Source organism: Medicago sativa, chromosome 7 (assembly GCF_051527215.1).
Source record: "Medicago sativa cultivar Bolivia chromosome 7, Bolivia_mono, whole genome shotgun sequence".
Classification (NCBI taxonomy): Eukaryota; Viridiplantae; Streptophyta; class Magnoliopsida; order Fabales; family Fabaceae; genus Medicago; species Medicago sativa.
Window position 1 is genome coordinate 67,598,487 of NC_140755.1, and position 17,228 is coordinate 67,615,714.

Below are 17,228 nucleotides of genomic sequence, written 5' to 3' on the forward strand. Positions count from 1 at the left end.
CATTTTTAAAGGGTCAACTGATGATATAATGTAGGGGGCATTTGCTTACGCCTACAAATAATCATTTTATTAGCCGATCTAGGCAATTATATTGGACTATTAGACGAGGAAACCCTTTAATCGAGCGAAGGTTAGACGATGCTAGAACAGTCAGACAAAAGAGCTGGTGATTTTTTTTCGAAGCTACTAACTCAGAACACGAGTCTTTAAAGCTACAAAACAGAGACAAAACATAGTGAGACCGGACAATAATGCGAGAAACTCACGTTCCCTGTTTTTAGCACCGTCAACCACTTTGAAGAATGAGGGAGAAGATACGGTCCTAATGGAGTTGCATACTAAGAACCATTTCAATGGATCGCACTTAGGAAAGGAGAATAAAATTAAACAAGCTCGTCACTAGCAAGAGGGATAAAATACGATCCTCGTATGGTGCCACACTAGCAAGAGAGTTATCACGCACAACCCCGAAAATTAACCGAGCAAAGGCACTGCACTGGGCTACCTGCACTGTAGGCCATGATAGAAATAGTGTTCATAACATTTTTCTTTTAATATAAGGGGTATTGTGAATTTGAACTCGAGACTCGACATATCAAGTATCCCCACAATTTTTTTATCATCACTGCATTTAAGAACATATGATAGAATAAGACAATACAAGGGCTTGAGAAGAGAAGCATATTGAATTTCAAGTAGTTGTGGGTTTATTAAAAATGGTTGTCCTTCATTTCACTCATGTCAAGCTTTGTCTATGATGAGCAGTGCTTTGACAAGAAAATGGTTGGTCATATTGTATTATGGCATGAGTTCATGTGTTTCCGTTAGCTTTCCTCTTGGTTTTTAGTTTCTTTGGGTCTTTTTATCCCTTCTATATATAAAAAAGTAAAATGTATTACCTTATTCTTCCATGTTGGTTCACCACATTCAGATAAAAATATGGTATGTTATCTTAGCTTATCTACCTTGTCTTGCCCCACATGTTATTAAGGTACAAAAAAATGCACTACATTTCATGAATTGACCCAACAATAGAAACTAAAATAATTTGTATATAAATCATAATATCAAAATATACATAAAATGTTCCATTTCATGAGCATCATCACAATAAATTTTTATTACTATCATAAAAATCTAAACATTTGAAAACACATTAAATTTGGTAACTATATAGAATTCAAAAAGGATCAAACCATTGTCCCTTTTCTACTTCAAGCTTTTTCCTTCTTAGATGGAACCCTACCATCTGTACCAGCAAGCATAGCATACTTATCTTTCCTTGTTAAATTAGTACACTCAAATCCAAGTGTTCCAGCAAGAACCCTTTGAATATAATTTGCAACTTCAATAGCAGATTTTCCTCCACTAACTGTAAGCTCTTTAGGAAGTTGATTCAAGAATGTGATCTCATAAGTAGGCACAGGATTCATGAACACAAAATAAGGGTCTAACACTTTGTGTCCGCGGACCGTTGTACCATAAAACACACTTTGTTTCGTGTTAATTGCAACCGGAACAATCCTATCGGTTAATTCAGCGAAAAGCGCGCTGAACCGTAGAAGAAATGGTTCCCTACAAGTTGTTCCTTCCGGACAAATCACTAGGTCACCTTCTTCAAGTAATTTCCTTATATTTGCTGCATCTTTTTCCCTTTCTCTTGAAAGTGCCACTGCTTTAATTGGTGAAATTATTTCACTAAATTTACTAATACTATATGTGACACAACTAATTTTTCTTCCTAATGCAACTGCTGTAACCACAGGGTCTAAAATTGTGCGATGGTTACACACAAATAATACACCTTTTTGACCTTTTCTTGGTGCTGGTGGAGGGGTACCCTTAACAATTACTTTGATTCCTAATAGTTTATAATTGTACCAAGCAATTTTTTCTGGTAAGGGAATGTTTAGGTATACCCTTAAGATGGAAAGTATTATGCCAATTGGTAGCCATAGGAATGATAATAAGGCAACAATAGGTGTTGGTCGTTGAACAAATCTACCCTCATGAAAAATAATTGGACTTAGAAGTTTAGTTCTTGGTAGTGGATCACATTTAATTCTTGGAACCATATACCCTTCCTGCAGAGGAAAATATTGTAGTTAATGACTTGGTCAGATGTATGCGTATATAGATAGTAATTATCATGAATGACAGTTTTCATCAAATTCATGCATTTAACCTCTATTCTCACCTATGTAAATTTGAGACTTTAATCTAAAGGTAATGTTTGACATGTATCAATAATCAATATTGACACGACATTCACTTATGTTTTTATATTCAATTTTATTTTATTAAATTATTATCGTTGTCTACGTGGTGTCGGTGTTAATATTAGTTTTTGTATTAGTATTTCATAACTATTCACCATAATTAAAAATTGTAACCCTTAATTAAATTTATAATTTTCGTTCAACTTTAGAAAATATGATGGCTAATTGAGCTAGTTTCTAATTGGCATATTTGCTGTTTAATTACAATATTTCATTAGTATTATTAGCTTTCCGAAAATTAGTCATATGAATTGTACCAAAAAATAAATTAGTCATATGAATGTTTCTCTTACTAGAAGAAAAAAAATCCAGCATGCACAACTATATAAAATTGTAAACATTAAGTTGGGACATGGATTCCCTTGGTTGAGTATAGGAAGATCTCAACCATTCATTTTGATAATTGTTTATAATAGTTTTTATTTATATTCATTGAGCTTTAAATTTGTACGGTCTTTCTATTAAATGACTTTCAATTAAGTTATATGATGATAAGCTATGGTGGGATTGTAATTTTATAACCTATCTTTTACATGAGTCTAATTCAATCCTTACAAAACAAATTTATAAGACAAAAATTGTCCCCACTAAATCTCATTCAACGTGAGACTTTTAACATTGAATGATTGTAATTTTACACCGTTGTATCTTTAACATGGCAGCAAAATACAAGGATTGGATTTTATGTTCAAAGTGGGTTAGACATGAAAAATTCGTGTGATCTATAAAGCCCTAAATTTGGAAATTAAATTTGGTCCATGCATGACTTATATAACTAAATAATTAGTGTTTGAAAGTAGTTAAGGGTTATGACTTATAAGAGAGAGAGGAACTACTCAACTGAAATACAGAGTGGCATATAAAAGGCTCAAATTAAAATGTATCCATAAATAAGAGTATAGAATGTGGATGGACCACATGCATGGTGGTAAATATTTGAAAAAAGAATAATACAATAGAGGGGTATACATATATGTGCCGTGAGAGAATAGAAACAAAATATGGAAGTGGAAGAAAGGCTCATTATGGCCAATAGCAACATGTCATAGTCATTAATTCTCTCACCAAACATCAATTTAAATTTAGAAAATAACTATACTAACTTTTCGTATTTTTTTAAGAAAAGTTACTAAGATAGGTGGATTGAGTCATAATTGGCACCTTCTTCCGAAAATAGAAATTAAGTTGAACAGATATGAAATCAATATTGAGTGAATATTAATCATAGAATAATGATGTCCATTTATTTCATTTGTTGTGATCTTAAAAACCATGGTCCACAACTGTACAACGTTAAGATTTTACAAGTTTTTACAGTCAGATTTAAATCATAATTCTAATTCTAATTATATAACTTTCTTGTGATGTCCTAAAGTATTAAGGAATTAATATTGTTATCACAACCAAAATTTAAAATTATATAATTTTATATAGCACAACTTTCTTGTGTATTATTATGTATTAATGACTTTTGAAATGTTTAGTTATATGTATATATATAAGGGAAACTACTTATATAGTCTTAAGCATTTAGACACACTATTAGAACACATTCATATAAACACATGTATCTTTTTTTTTTTGAGCAAAACACATGTATCATTTAATTATTTTAAAAATACACATTATTTAATTCTTTTTTTTTTTAAAATATATTTGTGTCTAAATGGTGTGAGTAATTAAATAGTTGTGACACTAAACACCCTCAAAGAAAATCTTGGACAAAAATTAAGAGTAATATCTACACTCACTAGTAACACAAGCATAAATTAATCTATGCTTAAATATATTTGAAGAAAAGTTTTTTTTTTTTTTTGAAGGAGTATTTGAAGAAAAGTTAGGAACATATATAGGAGAATACATTTTTTTGAAATAAATACTAACCTTGCAAATGGACATAAAGTCATGATCACTTTCACTATCTCCCAGTCCCAAATCAGGCAAATTAGACTGAAACTCTTTGACAACAGCATCTTTCTTGAGCTCCCCAACAAGAACACCAGGCTCCTTAACAAACCCAGTTGCCCTTCCCGATTTGGTCACCTCAAGTTCAGTCCCATTCACCTTATCACCTCCCAACAAATTCTTAACAAATGGCTCCACCATCAACCTTGGACTAGCCGTGACAACGTAACGCTTTCCAAAAGAATTGAACACATTCCACGTCTCAGGACGCACGTCCTCAGCGTAGAATTTCGGCAACACTGACCTTGAAACCATCTCCACGTCATTGATCTTCAGACCTGCGAAGGTTATGAAGATCAACATTTTGATGGCGATGGTTTCTGAGACAAAAAGGTACGTGAAATATATGAAAGGGACGGAGAGTAAGAGGATGATTCCTCTTAGGAAACTACCGGCTTCGGTAGCCATAAGCATGTAGTAAGGGAATGCATCTCTAGATACAAGAAGTGTGCCATCTAAGTCAGATGCAACGGTTTGGTTTGATTTATCTTGTGAATTGTTGTACTTTGAAATTGGTTTGAAATGGTGAAATGCTCCCATGACCATAAGAAAATGTAGAGTGAGGTTGAGAAGATGGGTGTGTAGTGAATGAGGTATTTAGAATGGTTAGAAATGTGTTATGAGGAGAAAAGGAGAAGGAGGGGTTTTTAAAAGGAGTTGGGGGGAGAAAAATTGTGATGTTGTTGACCAATTGTTGCGCATGAGTTATAATAAATAGGGGAGGAGGGGTAGGGTGTGGGAAACCACACCATATGTTTCTCAAACCATGACTATAAGCTTGAACAAATTTTTAATCACAAACTTTTAAAAATTACCAAATACCAATCAACCATTGAACTACAATTTTTTTTAGACAAATATATGTTTTTTCTCTTTTTAACACTTGATTCAAATAAGTCGAACTATCTAACATCTATCATAAATTTTTAGGAAACACAAAGTGTATTTTTCCCTCCAAACCATTATTTTTGATACGTAAGAATTAGAGATTGAATTCATGATCACTTATTTAAGAGACTCAAATCTCTTACGACTTAGACTAATTCATTCGTTGTTAATAAAAGTATAATAACAAATAAACATACACTAAACTCATTGATGAATTTCTTTTAGAAATTGGAATACAGCTGAAGAAGTTAAGAATAGTTGCAGCAATAATTTTCTGTAATAAAAATGTTAGCTGGTACGTGCTACATAAATATAGTATAGTATAAACTATAAATTAACGTATAGTACGATTCATGGCCTACAATATTCAAAATGTCTGTTTATTAATAAATTCTTCTGTCAACTGTGTGCGACACGCTATGGTTTATTCGTATATTGTATTATTCTCGATTAATTTTAGGGTTATATATGTTTTTGATATCTATAGATATATTAATTCTTTGTTTTAGGCTTCAAAAACTTTCCTTTTAACTCTTGATAAAAAATAAAAAAAAAAACTTTCCTTTAACTTTTACTCTTTCAAAAGTTTTTCATCTCCATTTTTGGTCCATCATTTTAAGTCAATTCAGATGTAGACTTTATATTTTTGTTTGAAATTTTGCATGAATGTTAAAAAATATTATAAGAACCTCTTCTATAAAAAATTAGTTTTTTTTAACGAAATGCGAATTAAATATGGATTTTTATGTTTTTTTACTTAAAAATTTATATTTAATTCATGTTCGTTAAAAATAATTTAATTTTTTTGGGGAGAGATTGTATAATATTCTACAAATTTCAGCAAAAAAAAAAAATATATATATATATTTTATTTGAAATATATGTCGGATTTCTTTTAAGAACATATATTAATTACAAGACAAGTAACAGACAGTGAAAACATATATAAAACAAATTCATCTTATATTAAACGGATTGATTTTTTATTTTTTTGTTTGAGGAAAAAACGGATTTATTTTTGGTGAATGTTATAAAACTATAAAACAAAACTTATACTGTATTAATCATCTCACATTAAATAGAGAACAAAACTTGGATACAATATGTACCTTTGAATGTTTTAGTTGTTGGTTCTTCACTAAAAATGTCCATAAATATCTTAAAATTCATACTTGCTTTTAATTTTTCCATGTTCATTTGTTTTATTGTGTGGACAGCAATCACATATATGTATGATATGGTAGATGAATGTTCTCTTTATATAGAAACCATCATTAGTTATTTAGTGATATTTTGACATAATTATAGGTAAAATATTTTTTAGTCTCTTAAAAAAACATTCATTTAGTTCCCAAGATAATTTTTTTTAAGTCAACCCATGTATACTTTTTAAATTTTCAAATAATTTTTTAAATACAGGTTTTGAACAATATAAACATCTTTTTAAAAAAATTATATTTCTTTTAATAATTGATGAATTAAATATGAATTTTTTAAGCGTCGTCACATCATCAAGAAATTAAAATAACAAAAATCTAGATTTAGAAATTTATTTTTAAGTTCATTTTTCGTAGAGGTTTATGTCATGATATACTATATTTGCAAAGTTTGATAACAATTCGATAAGGCATCGACTTATTTTGAGGAATTTTTTTTATAGGGATTGGAAATAAAAATTTAAAATTTTATATCGATCAAAAACATATTTTACTCATTTTTTTGGGTACAATTTTACTCATAATTATTATGTAAAAACTTACGGTTCATATATATTTTCTATATATGTTGATTAAAAATATTATGATATCGTTTGATCCATATAATCAATCTCATTGATTAAGACTTGGTTGTTGCCATTTTTCTTGGTTGATGATGTTGTGTATGTTGATAAAACTTACACAATCTATCTAACATCAATAACAATTAGAAAGAAATTTAAATAAAAATATATGTGATGAAACAATGAGAGACAATTTGGTCTCACACGTAATGGAATGGTTAAGAGATAGTTGTATTTTGTGGTTGGAAGGAGGCGTCCGAGTAGTTAGAAGTCAATACCAACACCTCCGTTTCATTCAATTAGCCTACTTTTTAGTTTATTGACAGCCTCCTAATCAAACAAGCTAGGCTCGGCTTCTTTTGTTTTATATTTGGCTAACTTTGTTTAACCCTTAATAAAGGCATGCAGTCTTTAACTTTACAATTATTCACTTAGTTATCCCTTCATCATTAATTCGATATTTACGGCTTCTATAATAGAGCTCCTCCTTTAACTTGGTATCATATGTACTCTTCCAAACCGGCTAAAAGACGAAATTCATTTAGCAAATGGTCAGTTATGGATGCGTTTGTTTCAGCTTTAAAAACAAAAATAGATTTTGTGTCAAAAGAATCTAGAATTTTTTTTTTAGAGATTTTAAAAAAAAATCTGAAGTTATTTGTGTTTGCCTATTATCCATAAAAATCCATTTTTTTAAAAGGGAAATGCTAACTTGTGCCCTCAAGGCACAAGTTTAGAAGTCAAATATAGAAAACTAATTTTGAAAATCGTGTATTCAATGTTTTGAAAGTATAAAAACTTATTTTTTCAATATAAAACATATGTTTTAATTCTTCTTTTAGATCCTTAACTTGTGCCTTAGGGCACAAGATAACATGACCCTTTTTAGAAAAATGAGTTCTAACATGCACATGTGTTATCTCCTTGTTGTTGAAAAAAAAATAGATTTTGAGAAAAGCTAATCCTAATAGCTTTTCATTTTAGGGTCAAAATAGATTTTTTTTGATAAAATGATTTTTCTAAAAATCCTAAACAAACACTTAAAAATGAAAAAGTGATTTTTTTTATGGAAAAAATAGATTTTTTCATTTTTTTTTGAAAAAATCTAAAACAAACGGGCCCTATATGATAAGTGTTATGAAACATGGCATCAATGGAATAAGGAGAGAAAAGCTATTGATAGTAAATAGTGATATTACAAAATGAGTGAAAAAGTCCCACTAATGGGGTGGCTACAAGCTGTTTATAATACTATCTATTAGGACTAATATAACACTAATCTTATATCTCTAATAGACCCCCGCAAGTTGGAAGGCGGTCACAACACTTCCAACTTGCGATGAGAAATACAAAAGTACAGCAAACAAAAGAAATTACAAGAAGAGATGTCGAAAACACATCGGCCAAGAGCATAGTTAATAACCAAATGCTTATCCAACAAGAGGAAACCCACAACTCAAGGTTTAACCTCTTGGGGGAAGAAGCAGTACAACAACGCTTAACGACCAACCGGTAGAAGCAAACAACCACAAAGCCATTAAAGGCACAACGCTTAACCATCAAGAGTTCTCAATAACTTGGTATCATATGTACTCTTCCAAACCGGCTAAAAGACCAAATCTATTTAGCAAGAAAAGTGCTCTTCTCACAACAAAAAACACACACTACACACCCCAACCGAATTGACGAAAGTACTCATGCGTGACTTAAGTCACGATAGGTACTTTCAGCGTGAGTTAACTCACGCAGGTTATAAACTCAGTGTGACTTAAGTCACACTGCGAGCTGTTATAACACAACAAGTCAAAAACATAACCATTCAGCTTCAAAACATTCAAAAACTTTCCAAATACGATTTTTTTCCTCTTCAAGTGCTATTTTCGTCATTCTTGCGCCATTCAAACTCAATTTCTTCCACAAAATCAAGTAAGTATTTGCATTACCCTTTTTGGTTTAAATTTTGGTATTTTTGGAGAAATTTTCAATTTTAGGTTTTTATAAATTTGGTTTGCATGTCAGTTTTTTTTTATGAATTAAGTTATAAATTGTTGTTTAGAAGTTGATTAGAGTAGGTTTGATTGAAATGTGGTAGGTTAGAGTTAGATTAGAGTTTTGGAACTGTTAGAAATTCTGTTGAACTCTAGGTGTTTGATAAAATGTCTCAATGAAAATTTATTTGTTTTTTGGATTATTAATGATGGAATTAGTTATAAAGTGGTTTGTTAATGTTAAATATAGTATGTTTCACTGCAATGTGGTAGTTTACGTATTGAAATGACACTGCCGAAATTTAACTGTTGTTGTTGAATAGTTGGAAAAGACACAATGTCCGTATGAAAAAAATCATTGATTTTGTTGCCATGCCCTTAGCCAGCAGGAGAAGGGTGATCCGGTCTCAGAGGACGAGGTGTGGAAGCATGAGGTGGGGTACATCAAATGGTTCTACCAAGTATCTCATCCTATTATGATCGCCCCTGCGCCCGTTGCTGACTACACAACTCATGTCCCTCCCTACAAAGAGGTTATTGTTGAGCAGCAGTGGGACAGACAACCTCCCGACTCATTCCAGATCATCATCAGCAACATCAGAGCCAGAGTGAAGACTGCAATGGGGCATCCTGATGTGTTTTCAAATCTTGTTGTTGCTGGCATTATGGAGGGCATCCGGTCTGAGTATAGCATTTTGCAGGAGGTGTTGGTTCTGTGGAGGAGGAGTAGGAGTCATAGTCCATAGGAGAATTAGGGTTTTTTTTTTGTGTTTCTCTGACATTTGTATATATTTAGATGTTTTTATGCCACTTTGGCGGATATGGATGAAATATGTTTACATTTGCGAGTTTGCGTTATTTTATGACATTTTGGTTAATTCTCGGTTTATTTTGTGTATTTAAATTTTGAATGAATGTATGTATGTATGTATTGTTGGAACAAAATGTGTTTAACAATGAACCTTAAAGAGTTTTGATGATAACAAGGTATTAAAAATTGAAAATTGGACTAGCTAATATTTGTTCAAGTGTACAGGACCTTAATTAAAAAGTTACATCATTTATTGGTTCTGAATGAGCAAATAAAGAGCAAAAGGAATCAACAAAAATGAAGCTTAGTGCTTCTGAAGGCAACTCGCTCCTGAAGTAAAGCCGCTCCTGAAGTCAGTATAGTGCTTCTGAAGAATAGTGCTCCTGAAGACAAGAGGTCCAGAAGCCACATCATCAGAAGCTGCGTTATCAGAAGCTACACTATCAGAAGCTGCCTCATCAGAAGTCATTTCACCAGAAGTTGAAGATCAACTGGATTTGCAAAAGATTCAAGGATTGAAGAATCATCACTGCAAAAGCTGTCTATTGGATTCGAAAACACAACAAAAGATTAGTGGAATTTTGCAACGGTCATTTCAAAGGTGTTTGAAGGCATGTGCTTGCAATTTTGGACGAAAGCGTTGACATTGTACTTTGTACGAACTGTACAACCACCTTCTCCACTACTCTGTTTTGTGTCCACGCTACAAGACAAGAAAACAGCTCCAGAATACGGCTTCGCCTGCATAGATGTTCCTTTAGATAAGGAATGGATTTCAAATTGGTTCTTCATAGGACAACAACCAAATCAGGCAAAAAAATCATTGGTGGAAGATCAAGCTTCAACAACGACTCTTTGATGTGCTGGCAATTTCACAACGTTTCTTTCACACCTCTATATAAAGGAGTGAAGACTTAGAGAATTGGCAATGTTGAACAAAAGACTCACAACATTTTTTCAAGTGTCAAACCTCTGCTGAAATTGTTCTGCATTCACTTAGAATTTCTGTGTCTCATTTTCATATCTTAGAAATTCTTAAATCATTGAGTCTGTATCTGATTTGTATTGTGAGCACCTCTGATTGTATATCAAGTGTTCAACCTTAAACAATTTTCTGTGTAATTTTGTTTAGCTAGAAGTCTCTTGCAGTTGTGCTTGAGCAGGGAAGTCTCTTGATTGTGTTCTTGAGCAAAGGAAGTCTCTTGCTTGTGTGCTTGAGCAAAGGAAGTCTCTTGCTTGTGTGCTTGAGCAATTGTAATCAAATATTACTCTTAGTGAAATCTCCTTGGAAGTGCAGGGGGGACTGGACTACTTCCGGTTTGTGGAAGGAACCAGTATAATTGCTTTGTGTCGTTCTTCTTCTCATATATGTTAGTTGTAATCATCATCATTTCATTGGGACTGCATTGTTAACAATATGTTAGATGGAATGCATGAATTTCTACATTCTGTTCTGTTACTGGGATAGTTCGAATTATATAATCTTTACATATATGTTATAGTTCAGACAATATAACCAGAACTACCCCATTAGCCACACATCCATGCAGGGGACGTATGTTTGCATGGGGCAAAGGAGCACACTATTCAAATTATATAATCCAAAACATGTATATTTTGATCGGGTTAATAATCTGAAGTGCACCAATATTGGAACAAAATGCAGAAAATAGACATAACAGACTTTAAACCAAGTAGAATTCAAAATACCAGACCTGAAGCGAATCTCATTCTGGTAGAAGAGATAAATATGCCTTTCTATCACTATGATCATCTTCATACACGAACCACAACCTTTTTTAATGAGTGTGAATTTCAACCAAACAGAGCGGGGTGTTTTTCTTGATCTTTTTGGCAACCATACAAGTACAATACAATCTATAAGTGATCAAATTTAAACAATCATACTTAGATTTATATGTACTACACATAACTGCTCGATCAACCCCAACTACGAAAAAATGCATAGTATTCCTTCATATGTTTCTAATCAACATAGGCCACAACATCTTTATTTTGAACTTATGTTCAAGCATGATCATGCTTATCTAAAACAACGTGTGTATCTGAGCATGATGTGACTCTTACATGTTAAGGAATTTTCAATTTGTACTTAAACCACTCATACTATTATTCAGATACTTTTCCAACCGACTGTGCGCAAATTCAACTTTGTTTGTAGTTGCATTCCCCATATGAATGAATTGGTTGATCCAAAACCTCACAACTTTCTCCTTCACCTTACCTAAAATTGTAGTTTCAGTATATTTCAAAAACTTAGGAAACTAGAGGTGGTCAATAGAAACAACTACAGGTGCAACAACAGGAGGTCAACAACTGGAGGACTATCCTCCACTTTCGCATTGCCAAAAGGAATATCAACTAGAGGCGGGGGAACCTCGGCTTTGGTGTTGCAGGAATCATCCAAAACTTGAGGTGAAAAGGTCGGCAACACGATAGGAGGTTAAACGTCAGTTGTCAAAGGAGGCGGGGAATCAATCAGAGCATTCATAACTGAAACAATGCAAAATCAATGTTAGAAAAACTGAACAATTTTTGTATTAGCATGGTTAATCCAAACCATATTGTTAAGAGTTCAAATTTAAGAATTTAAACCCAACCAATACACATATGGTGACGTGATCGAAAAGAAAGCGCGTATATATCAAATGAAAAATGTTTTATAGCAACATTACCTTTGCATTCAAACGAAAATGATGTGTATAACACCTTTTGATGACTAAATTGTCACTCAAAAGCACAATTTCGCCCAAAATTGTGTGTTTTTGGAGGTGCATGGATTGTTTGGTGAAAAAGGCGGTAAATTTTTGTTAGGTTTTAGCCAAACCTATATATCGAAAGATTTCGAATTCTTGAATCCGAAACATTTTCCGCCTTCAAGACTAGTTCGGATTGTATAATTTGAATTGTCTATGTACATTAATTTGGTGACGAGCAATTTTAAACAGTTCAGACTGTATTTGCCGAAATATGTTTTGGATTATATTTGTTGAGCTAAAGGTATTTTGGAGAAAAAAAATATGGCACGTGAGAAACCAACATGATAAAAAAAAGTAATAGCTTTACAAAATTAGGTGGAGCCTACAAAAAAGTAAAAGGATAGAGGGCCGTTCAATAGGCACCCTTCTAAATCTACATTACAATTTTTTATCCCATAGTGGAAGTACGTGTTTATTTTGATATTAAACTAGACTATTGACCCGTGCTAACGCACGGATCGTATAAAAGAGCAAATATAGAGCAAATATGAAAGTAAACAGTTTACTTGAATCGAAAAAATAGTATAATTCAACTCATAAACTAAATTGTCAGAAACCTTTGTAATGTACCATATTAAACAATTTCCAGGACATCGACCCTGTTACGGCAAGTTAACATATAAATTTAATTGCCAGAAACCTTGGTTTTGAAAGAAAATCCAACGTCTATCGACATAAAAATAGTACCAAAATGCAATAACAACAATACTACAAAACCAAGTGCTACACATTATGGAAAACTTCTCTGGCCTGGTAGCTTTGGGCATGACCGGTAATATCTGTCTGAAATCTCCACCTAATACAACAACCTTACCACCAAACGGTATGTCTTTGTTTCTTTGATCTACAGTCTTTAGAACATCTCTCAAGGATCGATCAAGTGCTTCGAAACAATGCTTGTGCATCATTGGCGCTTCATCCCATATGATAAGTTTAGCCTTAATCACCAGCGATGCCAACGGTGTATTTGGGATAACTCCACACATTGAGGTCTCGTCGATTATAAAAGGGATACCGAATCTTGAATGTTCAGTTCTTCCACCGGGTATAAGCAAGGCAGCAATCCCACTCGATGCACATGCTAAAACAATCTCACCATCAAACCTCAAAGCAGCTGACAAAGCCCTCCAAATAAATGTCTTCCCCGTAACACCATAACCGTACAGAAAAAACAACCCAGGCTTATCTTCCCTGACTCTTGTAATGATTGTATCATATACATTACGTTGTTCCGAAGTCATGGTCGACATCAACCGGGTATGTTCAGCAGCTAGTACAGACCTATTATAGTTCATCTCATCATAAATCAATCTATTTTCGACTTCAGGGACCAACGATGCATCGACCTTTGGCATTGGAGGAAAATCAGACAAACTCTTCCCAGCACTCTGCAACAACATTTCTAGCTCGGTCAACACATACGCCTTCAACTGCTCATCAGTCAACCATAAATCTGGGAGACAAATCAGAGTTGTTAAAAATCTGCAGGACTTGTTTATCGAAAATATATACCGAAAAAAAGCCATGTTCATGTAATTTTCATAAAAAATAGACGTATGAATGCACTTGATAAAGCTTATTTTTTTTCAACTTCAGCCAATAAACATTTCCGATATAAATAGTTATTCATTCATAATTTATGTAAATTGTCATTATAATAATTATTTGGCACAAACGCACAACCACTATTAGATTTACCAATATCACTGCATGTAATTTCAAAAAACAACGGTAGTTACTTTCGTATAAAGACAAACGCATGTATTGTCAGAAATGGAAAATTATTTTAGAAGAAAGAAGGAACAAACATAATTATTACGTAATTAAAAATAATAAATAAGCAATGAAATAAACATGGAGCTCCAAGCACACACCTCTGTTTGTGGAGAATGTCATCAATTAAACTTGCGGATGTAGAATTCCAGACAACATCTGGTCTGGCAAACTGATCAGTTACCATCAGTTCTGCAAAGAGTCTACGTAAATAGGTGCCAGTGCCCCAAAGACTTGCTTCCATTATCGCGTCTATAAACTCCTTGTCATCATCTAGTAACCCCATAGCGTAGTAGGCTTCCTTCAAAGTATTGTATTTGACATTATCGACCGTCTTGATGTCATCGAAAGATGTCGGACCTTTGATGTAGTTTAATAGAGTTCTCTGGTAAAACCTTTCGCCGGAACCTGGTGGAGCAAAATGGACCCTTCCTATCGAAAATCCAACTTGCCTAGGAGTCCATTCATGGTCTGTTGCTTTCCACACGAATTTTGTCGGGAATTGATTGTAAGTCATATTTCTTGCTTCTGGATACTTTTGATTTGTTTTCATCCAAGCCAAAAACTTTGTAGATTTTCTCTGCGATCGCTCTATGACTCCTTCAATATCCTCGTTCTCTTCGTACATAATTGAATGCTCATTTTCTAAATGATAATTTAACCGTTCAACCGAAGGTTCTCTGTAATGTATGTCAAAAGCGAATATTCTCCAGGCAGCTTCACACGCGGACAAATACCGACAATCATAACACATTTTTATCTCATCCAAACCATTTTCACCTCCACCACCGTAAAAGTTTGCGGTGACGCGATCATGTCCCTTGTTTACATATTTGAAAAGGTACTTGATAGAACGAATTTGGTTGCACCACTCGACATTGATATGAGCATTGTACTTCAAGAGCAGTGTTCTATTATACAGCACAACAAACCTGTTGTCTGCAAAACACTCTCCTTTTTTTACATAAACTCCATTGTCCCTTCTTCTGTAAACTGGATATGTGTTATTGATATGAGCATTGTACTTCAAGAGCAGTGTTCTATTATACGGCACAACAAACCTGTTGTCTGCAAAACACTCTCCTTTGTTTACATAAACTCCATTGTCCCTTCTTCTGTAAACTGGATATGTGTTAAAGTGTTTACCAGTTAGGCAGTGATAAGACAAAAGAGTTTCCATATTTCTGCCGGCCATGTTTTCTTAAATATAATTAGAGTTAGTTGAGTAAAAGGGATGAAAAGAAAAGAATCAAAGAAAAGAAAAAGGTATGTTAACTAACCAGATGATTATGTGAAGTCAAGAGAAAAAGGGAGTGATGTTGCTTGCAGTTCGTGAAGGAAGAGAAAAGGAAGAAATAAATATGAAAAAGTTTTTGCGTAAAACAGAAGAGATAATAGGGCCAATTTGTTTCGGAAGTAGAGATAAATATGAAATAGTTGTTTCGGAAAACAAAAGAGATAAATATGAAATAGTTGTTTCGGAAAAATAGGGTTATAGTTGTTTCGGAAAAATAGGGCTATAGTTGTTTCGTAATTAAGCTTTAGGTCAGGGTTAAAACAGGAAATTTAATCCCTAGGGTTTAGGTTTAATTAGGGCTAAAATAATCACCCGGGTTAACTTATGTTAACTAACCAGATGATTATGTGAAGTCAAGAGAAAAAGGGAGTGATGTTGCTTGCAGTTCGTGAAGGAAGAGAAAAGGAAGAAATAAATATGAAAGAGTTTTTGCGTAAAACAGAAGAGATAATAGGGCCAATTTGTTTCGGAAGTAGAGATAAATATGAAATAGTTGTTTCGGAAAACAGAAGAGATAAATATGAAATAGTTGTTTCGGAAAAATAGGGTTATAGTTGTTTCGGAAAAATAGGGCTATAGTTGTTTCGTAATTAAACTTTAGGTCGGGGTTAAAACAGGAAATTTAATCCCTAGAGTTTAGGTTTAATTAGAGCTAAAATAATCACCCGGGTTAACTTTTATAGATAAGAAGATAGGTGAAACATTCCCTGGTATGAATACTTATATACATACTCAAATGATCGAGGAAGTATCTATTAACGAGATTAACAACATAATCTTTTTTATAGTAAACCATTGTTATACCCACAAACTTAAATCTTTTGGACCGATTATGATACTAGTCTTCGCTAGGATGCTTCTTAACTTATAGTTTTTCATCCCTCCTAACAATTTTTTTTTATAAACCGGATAACCTCCGTGTATGCAACTGCAGAGACTAATCTCTCGAGCCTTGTGAGACTTAAATGGACGGCACTCTCCTTAAGAGTTTTAACGATGTTGCATGTGTAAGGCTGGATTCAAACTCAAGATCTTGGTTAAACTAGAAGAGGCTCGTGTCATCTCATCTGATCGCCTTAAGTTCCCCACAAATGTGTTTTATGCTAATCGAGTCATCATATTTATTATTTTTAAAAACAAAAAATAAAATAAAATAAACTGTTCCCCCGTTTTGTTTTAGAGGAGTTCCCCCGTTTGGTTTGATCTATGAATCTGACCTTATATATCACCACATTATTTGTATGGATAAAAAAGCATTTAATATCCTTCAAAATAAAAAAAGCATTTAATAGAGAAGAAGGAAAAAACCATGATTTTTACTCTTTGTTACCACCCAACCACTATCACCTAATTCTTCGATGATATTTAATCCATATTAATAACTCGGAATCAGTTCAATCTTACAACTCCAACATTTAGATATGCTTTACAAAGCAGTCTACATCAAGAATTATATCTATATATTTGGCCCCTACAAAATCACCATCAATGCTTCGAATGACCAATTACATCGCACCCCTAATTCCTAATAGGAAGTACGACATAGACGATTCATTGGAATCTAGGGTAAGCCAATGCATTTTTCACCCTAAACCAACCATTTCTTTTTGCTAATACATGCACACATCTCTTCCAAAACATATGCACATGCATACCACCTCCTAGAA

General features: G+C 33.2%; 2 protein-coding genes across 2 annotated transcripts; both read right to left on the minus strand.

The window, feature by feature from the left end:
* Window positions 1–1,034: 1,034 nt before the first annotated feature.
* Window positions 1,035–4,865, minus strand: LOC146907935 (glycerol-3-phosphate 2-O-acyltransferase 6-like). Its single transcript, XM_085724344.1, has 2 exons — window positions 4,164–4,865; window positions 1,035–2,084 (listed from the first exon to the last, which is right to left on the minus strand). The coding sequence occupies exons 1-2, from the start codon at window positions 4,788–4,790 to the stop codon at window positions 1,215–1,217; spliced, it is 1,497 nt and encodes a 498-aa protein (XP_085580470.1). The 5' UTR covers window positions 4,791–4,865; the 3' UTR covers window positions 1,035–1,214.
* An 8,200-nt stretch (window positions 4,866–13,065) lies between these two features.
* Window positions 13,066–15,459, minus strand: LOC146907936 (uncharacterized). The gene is made up of 3 exons (XM_085729194.1): window positions 14,397–15,459; window positions 13,179–13,944; window positions 13,066–13,090 (listed from the first exon to the last, which is right to left on the minus strand). Exons 1-3 carry the CDS (start codon window positions 15,457–15,459, stop codon window positions 13,066–13,068), a joined length of 1,854 nt encoding a protein of 617 aa, XP_085585320.1.
* Window positions 15,460–17,228: the final 1,769 nt, after the last annotated feature.